Genomic DNA, 10,951 nt, shown 5'->3' on the forward strand with positions numbered 1-10,951 from the left:
TTTTAGAGAACCTTTGATCGAACTGCAATATCCTAATGTTATAAAAATGTAAATAATCGCATTATTTAATTATTCCTGGTCAGCCTATTGCAGCAGCCTCTGAACTTTACGTGTTGTCAGTTTAATGCAGGAGACTGTAATTATTACGAAGGGTTTTGTTTCAAAAGATGCTAAAACCTTTTGAGTTTCCCATAGAACATAACGCCATCTCTCACATCTTCTCATTACTCTCTCACCTTCAAACTTTGAAGTTCACCAAAAGAAAAAAAGTCCAGAAAATGGACGAATCTCCCAACCGCGATGAACCAGTTCGCGATCCTGCGGAACCTCCCCTTCCCATTCCGGAGATGATGTTTGCGGCGGGCGATGAACCGGTAGGTGTCAGAGTTCTTACCTACCAATCCTCTACGGCTATCAATCACATACTAGATTCCCTGGAAGAAGATGAGATCCAGAGATTGCGCTTGTCTCCCTTTGGTAAGATTGTTGACATCGCGGAGAAACCGGGTTTCTCGGGTAGATTTGCTAGATACATGTTGTCTAGACAGTTGAAGGTGGAGAAAAAATATGAGGCTTGGTTTCGGTTTGCGGGGAAACCGATAAAATTTTCTCTTCGCGAGTTCGCGATTGTAACCGGTCTCCACTGCGGTGAATACCCGAAGAAGACGAAGGTGAAGTCAAAGTCGAAGATGAAGGAGAAACCTTATTGGGCCGAGCTATTTGGGAACAGAGAGGAGATTCGGGTTTCGACGGCCCTAAAGATGCTAAGGAAAAAAACGATAACCGATTCAGACATAAGGATTAAGGTGGCTTGTCTCGCGATAGTCTCTTCGGTCCTCCTCTCCACAAACCTCAAAATGAAGATGATGAAAGAACATGCTGAGGCAACAAAAGATCTCGACCAGTTCTTTTCGTATCCGTGGGGTCGCCTAGCTTTTGAAATGCTTATGGGTAGTATAAAGCAAAGAGACGAGGTCGCCTTCTCCAATGATACAATAGCACTGAAAGGGTTTGCATTGGCACTACAACTGGTTATGGTAGAGGCTGTACCATCTCTAACCGAAGTTGTCTTGGAGACTTGTGCATCTTCTGATTCCGATAGCAGCGACGATGGAGATGATATCGTGAAGAAGAGGAACAAACAAAAGACACTGAGCCCCGGGCATGCTCGCAAAGAGGACAAAAAAACTGATGTAAGTTGATGTTTTTGAGTCCTCCGTTTTAGTAATAACAAACACTCGATATTTTTGTTAAATTTGTGTTGTTGGTTAACAGTTAAGCTTTAATATTTCAGGTTTTGGTTAGAAGCATTATCCCTGATGATCCGGATAGACCAATAGATAACGTTATACTTGTATGGGCAGACGAGGTGTGCGACGTTAAAGTAGATAATCTTCTGAAGCTTCTAGCAGAAGGTTACTCTTTCACGGCTACGATGTTCAAAGGTGGCGCTACCAAACTTGACGTTGAGAGATTGCGTGACATAGCAAAGGAGGTGGGTAAGAAGAAGCGGAAAAATAACCCGGTTACACACAAGGAAACGGACGACGACAACCGTATTGCAGGCATTGTGATGTCTATTCTCAAAACGGAGCTCCAAAGAGTTGATGCGAATGTGGCCAAAGCTGTATCAGTTGCCGAAAAAACGGCTGTTCAAGTGGACTCCTTGGAGACCACTATCATGGTTTCAGTCAATAATCAGCTTCAAACCTTCAAGGATGATATCATGCGGTCTTCCATGGACGGTGAGGCCAACCCAAACCTCAGAACACAGAAACCTGGGGGGAACCTAAACACTGAGGTAAATGAGGAAGAAAATGGTGACAACAGTCAACCCAATGGCGACAGAAGATCAACATCAGTGTTGGAGGTAATTGAAAAATACTAGAACTTGCCGTTTGCGATTGTAATATCCGATACCAATATATAGTAACTGGTATCAACCATCATATGATGGTAAAACCGGATATGTATAACAATATATTTTTGTTTTTGGATTGGGGTTGATTGACAGGGGTCTCATGGGAGGGTAGCTAATTCTACTTCACGCTTGAATAACAATGATCAGGGCTTCGAGGCTGACTTCTTATCAGCCAATAGCCACACCAAAGAATCTTCTATGGTCTCGGTATGTATAATGAATTAATTTTTTAGTGGTATAAGTGATTTTAACCACAATAAATGGATTTACTATGTTTTTCGTATAAGTGATTTCAAACATGAAAATTAATTAATATGTTAGGGGTAATAAGTGATTTCGAACATGTTGACTTGTTATTGTGCCGGTTATGAGAATTTAAATTTGTAAATAATATTTAAAAACTCGATAATCAATGTATCAACCTGCTATCTTGATAATTTGATATCTCAGTTAACCGTGCAAAAACCAAATTCGATACCAAGGTTATTATCTGGGGATATTTAGCCAATAAATTTCATTATGTATGTTTGTCCTCAGTTATTAAATATGTTAATCAATTTAAATATGTTGTGTGTCAATTTACAGTCAAGAGCAGAGGTGAATGGGGCCAATGTTTCACGTAAGATCATTGGAGAGCTGTCAGAAGGATCTCATAATGTCCACTATGGTTCAGACAATATTGAGACTAACTTTGGTGGCTCGAAAACTGTGGTATGTTAATTCATTGTCAATATAATAAGCATGAATGTGGTATGACCTACGCCATTTTACAGGCTCCATCTCCATCGCTTCCGGTAGCCACAGAAGAAATCACAACAACCGCCATTTTACAGGCTCCATCTCCATATCCATCGCTTCCGGTAGCCACAGAAGATATGATTGACACAGTTCCAGAACATAGGGAAGAAGAAGCAACAGACGACCCGTCACATCCTCCACTAAGTCCTAAAAGCAAACGCAGTAAGGTGGTTCCAGGTGAACATGTACAAGAGATTGAAAGTGGGGATGATACACTTGCCCGAGCTCGTGAAGCCGACCCTTTTTTTACTGCATACTCCTGCCCTGATTTGGTAATGTCCAAATACACAAAGCTCGTTGGTAAACTAAGCAACAACTTGTAAGTTACCTCAATGCCTCTTATATTATATATTTTGTAATAATTTGAAAACCTGGATATCTAATACGCTATTGTTAAATATGTTTTTGTTTGAATATATAAGTGTTATAAATGTTGCCGGGCTGGCAGTAACTTCCAAGGACATCACGGGAATCGTAGAACTCAGCCGTTCCTTACCAGCTAGGGTATGTCTTCTTTATATTCAGTTTTCTCAGCTACAATCGTGGATATACATTTTGAATCCTGTTTTGTTTTTAAATATACAGATTATTGATATCTTGGTGAGGTTTGTACGGACCACATACAACAGTGCACCGAATTGTAGCCGTGAGAGAAGTCCCAACTTTCTTGACACCAGATATGTTGTGTTGTTGTTGAAGCATTATCCAAAGTTTGAGCGTTCAAGATCACAAGAGTCATATAATTTTCCCAAAGATCTTGTTCACTATCTTGGTCAGGACGAGCCGACAATGGCACCTTTCACTCATCACTACTTTCCGTTTGATCTAGGGAACAAAGACTGGGTTGTTGTGTGTTTCGACCTGAAAGCGTGGAAGTTAACTGTTCTTGAGTGCAATATGGGGCTCCGGTCTGATGAAGAATTGGCGAAACAACTCCAACCCTTCAGAGATATGATCCCCCCACTTTTGAGGCGTACCGGAGTGCTCTCCACTACTGCTTCTTATCCTGCTGTTGTGATAGAGAGGCCTAATGTGGTGCGTCATAACAGCAACCGCTCACACTCTGCCCTAACATCCATATTGCTCATGCAAACGCATGCAAGGTTTGGGATTGAAATCTGCAGGTCTATCACTCCTACTACTCTCAAGGAAGAAGCGCAAAGACTTGTGGTGATGTTGTATGAACTACATGAGAAGCTGTAGAAGACTAGTCGAGTGAAGTAAGAAGTATATCTGAAATTCTCACAACTTATATCTAAGAAATGTTTGTTTATCTACTGTTTATCTATTTCGTTGAATGCAAGCAACTACGATCGCAAACTATTTTGTATTTCGAGTGTGAAACGTTTATCGGTTTATGTACTACTTTATTTGAACTCCTATTCAGTAAATTGGACACAAATTTGTGTCTACTATTAAGGCAAATGTATTAGTAAGTGTTAATATGAAACCCAATTTAATCGAAAGATATTAGTCATCATAAATTGGTGACCTTAAAATAATGGATAAATGTAGATGAGGAATAACCGGTTATATTTTCAATTGTCTGGGTTTACTGAATATATTCCAGATTCAAAATACTTCTTCAAATGGTACATTTTCAGTTCAAATTCCGAACAACGCCTTAATAGTACATATTCAATTTGAAATACTTCCAATATAATATTTACGATTATTTAATTAGTATACAAAACATAATATAGTTCCATTAATCCCAATATATTATATTAAGACGGTGGTGTTGTTATATTATTTCAGCATTGGAAAACGAAAAACCGGTTTTATATGCTTTTTGTCGTCTGTCAAAGAACATTATCCAGTTTTCAAAACTCCTTCAATGAACATATATTCCCAATATATAAATAGACATTTTTAAATCAGGATAAACATCACATACTATTTGTCACACTCTACAAAGTAATCATACGTTTATCATATCACAGCCACAATAAGAAATATTTTGTGCACCATACAAAATACCAAATATTCTAATCTCGACAGTCTGACATAGTCTGCCATAGTCTGACACAGCTCCATGTGGATTCCCTGTAAGACACATATCTAAACCATAGGCCTGTAAATAGTAGATATATAACATCTGTTCTACCTAAGTGGAATATATTACATACGCTTATTCGTTTACAAAATCTAATCACTGTTCTTTAAAATATCCGTTCTATCATCCCATAACCTGTTCTTACAAACAACTTACTACACTTAAACTATTTAGGAGCAGGGCTAAAATATTTTCCGGTAATCACCCCCACCTAACCTCCTCCTTAGTTATAAACCATGTCGACACAAACTAATCCGGCTTAAAATGTAGGAATTACGGATATGGTGTTAATGTTTATAAAATAACGGTGGCTAAGATTTCATAGAATTTCAATTTCAGTATTGTGGTGATGCTAAAGTTTGGTCGTAAATCACTAAACCCTATATACATTTCCTCAACCAATCAACCAAAATTCAATTTTCATCACTCTACCCTAAACCAAATATCAAATAATCAACCCAACCCCCTATTCAACACTATACCCTAAACCATATAAAAATAATCAACCCTAACCCCGGGGTCATCACTAAACCCTAAACCCATTGTAAATCAATCAACCCAAACCCCGTGTCCAACACTATACCCTAAACCTTCCTGAATCAATCAACCCAAACTTCGTGATCGACACTAACCCCTAAAGCCATTCTCAAATCATCAACCCAAACCCCGTGTCCTCTTATTTCTCCTAGTTAAACAGTGTTCTTCAAGAACCGTCTTAGAAGCTTCTTTCCCAGATACATCGACTCTTAAATGGGATAGCGGGAACACATATTACAATCACTCTCATGTAAATTCTACCAAGTACTATATAACATCCGATGACTACGAGAGAAAGATGAAGATTGACAGTAATGAGTGAGCCGTTATCCCGTTGAAGACACAATGGAAATTGTTTAGTAAGAAGAAAGGTATATTATGACTTATTGCCATATGAAAAGGGGAATGAATTTTTGTGGTACATCGCTTGTCATGTATATATAGCGACTTGCAAATTGTGGGTAAACCCTACTATCAAATGTATGTAGCACCATTTCATCTTTGGAGTATTATAACCCCATTACATCCTATCCACTTTACCACTCGTATCCCTTTTCGACGTGGCGAGCTTTGGTGTTCACAGTTGTAAGTGATTTTTTCATACCCATTACATCCTATCCTCTTTACCACTCATATCCCCTTTCGACGTGGCAAGCTTTGGTGGTAACAGTTGGAAGTGATTTTTTCAAGTTATGGAAGGCCAACGAAGTGACCCCAAGTTATAGAATCAAATGAAAGGAAGGAAACCGGTTAGCAGAAAAGTTTAGTGGTCGTATAGTTCCATTTTTTTTCTTAATGTTACAGGTCTTGACCTTAAGTAATATAATCAAATGAAACTAAAAGAGACAATGATACATAGGAAATTATAATTATAGATCATCAATTATAGGAATATTAACCTCTTATTTCGTATTTTATTACATAAATATTGAACAACAGGTTTACTTTGGTTTAATTAGGGATAATATGTACCCGGTTACAATAAGAATAAGACCGGTTATGTTTTCAACCAAGGTCATAAGCGGGTAAACCAAGGTCATAACCGGTACTATTAATATTTATTGGTTTTAACTGAAATATGAAGCACAAAACCGGATAAATTGAACCAATTATAAATCAAAACGGTTTTGATAGTAGTTCACTACCCATATAGGTAACCAATTTATAACTTCGAATTGGTTCAACTGAGTACGTAACCGGATTAAAACCAATAATTGAGGTAGTAGATATTTATAAAAAATTTGTGGACTGACTATTTTAGAAATAATTTTCGGTCTCTTATTCCAATTGTCAAATCATAATGTCTACAATATACCCAACATGTAGGTAGGGTAGGAGCATTAAATGAAGTGATTCTATGAAGATACGCATGTAAATGGTTGTGTATGTATGGGCGAAATAGTACCCAGAAACTCTCTTTATATAGACCTTAACTCCACCTCCTGAAAACCCACACATCATCCAAATAATAAGCATAAATACGTCAGTACTTCAACTACTGTGAAGCTGAAAAGTAATAAATTACTTGGGTTGACGGAGACATTCCTGGTAATAATTGTTTTCGTAATTTTGTCGTTAGCTTCAATAAATATGAAACTAATTCGGTATTAGTTTACTGCATCTTTATATCCACAGATGGGTCAACTGTTACGTGTTATTAGTGGCCAATGGACAAAATGTTCGGATGGGGAATGGCGATTCCATGGCGATCCTTCCGCTGTTGAACATTATATATTAACCAAGACCAACGACGGAATACACACGTTAATCTCATTGGTAAGAGAAGAGTTGGAGATCGAACAAGAAACACCTATGGTTTTGTCATATCGTCTACCCTCTACTATGCTCTTACCGGAAGGGTCTACATCTGCACCAACAAACATAGTTGACGCAGAGGACGTTGAACTAATGTTCAGTGTGCAAGAGTGGACCAAGGAGGTGGAGTTATGTGTCACGTATGGATCTGCCAAAGTTGCAAAGTATCAATTTCTATGCAGAGAACCATTCACAGTAGGTGACATATCGTTTTTAAGTGACGGATCAACAGAGGAAGAACACCTTGCGGCAATTAGAGGTTACAGAAGTCTACCAAGATAAAATATTTGACTTAAACATATTCTCATTAATTTTTTTTACTTTATTGAAGAGCTTGTGGGAGAAGACGAGTTCGACTGCACTGGACTTGCACACATATTCAATGAGAAGAACATGGTTACTGTCTACCGATTGTCACTGGAGATTGAAAAGGCCAGATCCACGTTTGGTGAGATCAATAATGGAAATGACGAGGTAGATAAGATTAGTAGTGATGACGATCGACAGAGGAAGAACATTCAAAACCGATTTGAAAAAGTCAATCCGACGGTTTTCCCAGAAGACCAAGGTAATTTAGGTTTTTACTAACATATAATTGACGGCAACAACCAGATTAATATTTATATAACCTGATTTAATTAGGAAAAACCTCCGATTATGAAAAATTTGAAATCATACATCCATGCAGAATTTCGTACAACTCCTCAACGAAATCATCGTCCTACTACTCCAAATTACTCATACACCCGGAATGAAAATAACGAAGTTAACCAATTCTGCGAATCAGATGAGAGAGATAATGACGTTGGTGAGGACTGTTGGAATGAATTCATCAATCTAGAATTTGAAGATAGCAGGACCGAAAGTTTTAATAAGGGTGACAATGAAATTTTAATAACTCTATCAAATGATATAAGTGGAGACGGTCATGCATCCCCGATAAACCAGCCTCCCATTGTTCATATTGGAGAATCATCAACCGATTCCACTCCTGGTTCGTTGAGAAACCTCCAATTTCCCTATCAAAATGACCTTAATTTTTGCAACGGTGGAGGGAACGAGCAGGACAAATTACAGGATGTCAACGATGAAGGTAGGCGGATATTATTATAATAAACTTACATTAACATATAACTCGAGATCTCTTTATGACCACATAATTTTTTTAAATTCAACAATTAACTTCCACTTACTGATATGATGCAGCTGCATTAGAAAGAGGAAGAATGAATAATATGGAGACTGGAGAGGGAGCGAGTGAGGTTATGGGACCACATCATGAGGATCCGATTGAAGTTGACCTGACTGTCGAAGAAGATTCTTTCGTCCTCCGTAATTCCAATGGTTCGTTAACACATAATTTGTAGCTTCAATATGACTATCTCGCTCTGCTGTTATATTTAAAAAAATAAAAGCTGGTTATTTGTTTCCTTTTCATTAGTTGATGTATTGACTAATCCGGTGGTGAAACTTTAAATAAATAACAACTACACAGTATTTTAATATACATACATATTTGCAGGAAATAAGATACATAATCCAGATGTCATCTATATTGGAATGATCTTCAAAAATAGAGAAGAGTTCAAGCACCATATGGCTATGTATGCAATAAGAAATAAATTCCGATTTCGAAACACTCGATCATCGCCAGGTGGAATGATCCTCAGATGCTTCTGTACTACCTGTAACTGGCGAGTGTATGCTGTCATTGTGAAGAATACAGAGTTATTTGAAATTAGGACGATTGATCCTCAACATTCTTGTTCCGTTGACGACCGCTGTGGATACCAATCACAAGCAACACATACGGTGATCGGTGGAATGATGAAAGCAAGGTTCGCCGGAAAGGGTGGTGGTCCACGACCAACCGAGATAATGCAGGCCATGGAAGGGGATCACGACGTTCACATTTCATATTGGAAAGCATGGAGGTCTAGAGAAGTTGCTTTGGAGTACGCTAAGGGTTCTTGTGGAGCATCTTACAACCTATTGCCATCTTACCTAAACAAGCTCGTCAGTTCAAATCCTGGTAGCATTGCAGACGTGCATACGGAATATGCAGAGGGGATTGGTCATCGTTTCAAGTACATGTTCATGGCTTTGTCTGCCAGCATCGAAGGATACCAATACATGAGAAAAGTTGTTATTGTGGATGGAACACACTTAAGGGGCAAGTACGCTGGGTGTTTACTGACTGCATCGGCCCAAGATGGGAATTATCAAGTCTTCCCATTGGCTGTTGCTGTGGTGGATGGAGAAAATGATAAAGCTTGGGAATGGTTTTTCCGAAAACTGAAATTGTTCATAGCAGATAGCGAGGAAGTTGTTTTTGTTTCAGATCGTCATCCTTCTATATATTGTGGACTTGCAAAGGTAAGTTTTTTCTTTGCATTTCATTAAATTTATGTTTTCGTCAAATAACCTATGGTACCTGAGGTGAATAAGAGTACTGAGCAGTATACTAGTGTTTGTTTTCTAATTTCAAAAAATTTACGTCTAACTAAACAACTTATGCCAGCTGAAGTGTAAGACTTATAAGTAGTACAACCGGATTTATATATTGTAACAACTGTTATAATGTTGTACAACCGGTTACTTTCAATATTTTAAAAAATGGCATATATATCTGTATCATAACATTATCTCAGTATCATCTCAGGTTTATCCTAACGGTCGCCATTGCGCATGCATCCTGCATCTTAAACGAAACGTGAGAACTTACTTTAAGGATAAGCATCTAGGTTATCTAGTTGGGAAAGCTGCTCGTGCATTTAGACTTTCGGAGTTCTACACCACCTTCAACGAAATTAAGAGAGTCAATGCATCTTGTGCCGACTATCTCATCGGTATAGGCTTCGAACACTGGGCAAGATCTCATTTCAAGGGTAATCGATACAACATCATGACAAGTAATGTTGCGGAGACATGGAACTCGGTTTTGCGTGAGGCCCGGGAATATCCCATACTATCTCTCATTGAGTACATTCGCACGAAGCTTATGACATGGTTTGCCAACCGACGAGAGATAGATCCAGAAGGTTCTAACTTCCTTACTCCCCGGGTTCAAGAGATCGTCACTTCAAATTTTGAAAGGAGTGGAATGTTTGGGGTGACAGTAGTCAGAAATGGTGAATATGAAGTGACAGATAAAACTGGCGAAACTTTACACGTCAATCTGAACCGTAAGTGTTGTACGTGCAACGAATTCCAAGCTCTAATGATTCCTTGCACCCACGCCATCGCAGCTGCAACGAGGTACAAAGTCCGAGTAGATTCATTGGTGGGGAAGTGTTATAGTTTGGAAACATACAAGACAGCATATGCGAGAATCATCTACCCCGTGGTGGAAGATGAGGTGATTGAGATAATTTCCAGCGATAGTTCCAACGACCAGCCTGACATAAATCCCCCAGCAAGCCGGAGACCACCGGGTAGACCAAGAAAAAACCGGATTTTATCTCGAGGAGAAATTCAGGTATTTTATGTACTTCTCCAATATATATCTACCACACACAATATTAATTTTATTGTTATAATGCAGACAAGTGGACCTAGGAAGCGCACACTATGCGGCAGATGCAAGCGTCCTGGACATAACAGGGCAACATGCAAAATGGCAATATAATCTTATGCTTGTTTAAATAGGAAAGTTAGAGACTCGGATGATGAAGGTGTATGTACGTTAGGAGGGTTAATGGATGTTTGATGTATAAAGCATCCATTTGTGGGATGTGGCATGATTATTAATATTCCCGAGTTTGTTTAATAAATAAAATCTTCTTTCCATGATAATCCTGAACCACATAAAATGTCCAAATGAA

At 38.5% G+C, this 10,951-nt stretch overlaps 1 protein-coding gene across 1 annotated transcript; it reads left to right on the forward strand.

The window, feature by feature from the left end:
- The first annotated feature begins 278 nt into the window (after positions 1 to 278).
- LOC130503017 (uncharacterized) lies at positions 279 to 3,922 on the forward strand. The gene is made up of 7 exons (XM_056997692.1): positions 279 to 1,193; positions 1,295 to 1,870; positions 2,015 to 2,128; positions 2,507 to 2,632; positions 2,695 to 3,038; positions 3,142 to 3,223; positions 3,305 to 3,922. The coding sequence occupies exons 1-7, from the start codon at positions 279 to 281 to the stop codon at positions 3,920 to 3,922; spliced, it is 2,775 nt and encodes a 924-aa protein (XP_056853672.1).
- The last annotated feature ends 7,029 nt before the right edge of the window (positions 3,923 to 10,951 follow it).

Source organism: Raphanus sativus, unplaced genomic scaffold (genome assembly GCF_000801105.2).
Source record: "Raphanus sativus cultivar WK10039 unplaced genomic scaffold, ASM80110v3 Scaffold0769, whole genome shotgun sequence".
Taxonomy (NCBI): domain Eukaryota; kingdom Viridiplantae; phylum Streptophyta; class Magnoliopsida; order Brassicales; family Brassicaceae; genus Raphanus; species Raphanus sativus.

Bases quoted from the DNA above. Each gene is read 5' to 3' on its own strand.
- LOC130503017 (XM_056997692.1), top strand. From the start codon at position 279: ATGGACGAATCTCCCAACCGCGATGAACCAGTTCGCGATCCTGCGGAA. The intron at 1,871-2,014 runs GTAATTGAAAAA...GTTGATTGACAG, and splicing joins GATCAACATCAGTGTTGGAG to GGGTCTCATGGGAGGGTAGC. The intron at 3,224-3,304 runs GTATGTCTTCTT...TTAAATATACAG, and splicing joins GCCGTTCCTTACCAGCTAGG to ATTATTGATATCTTGGTGAG.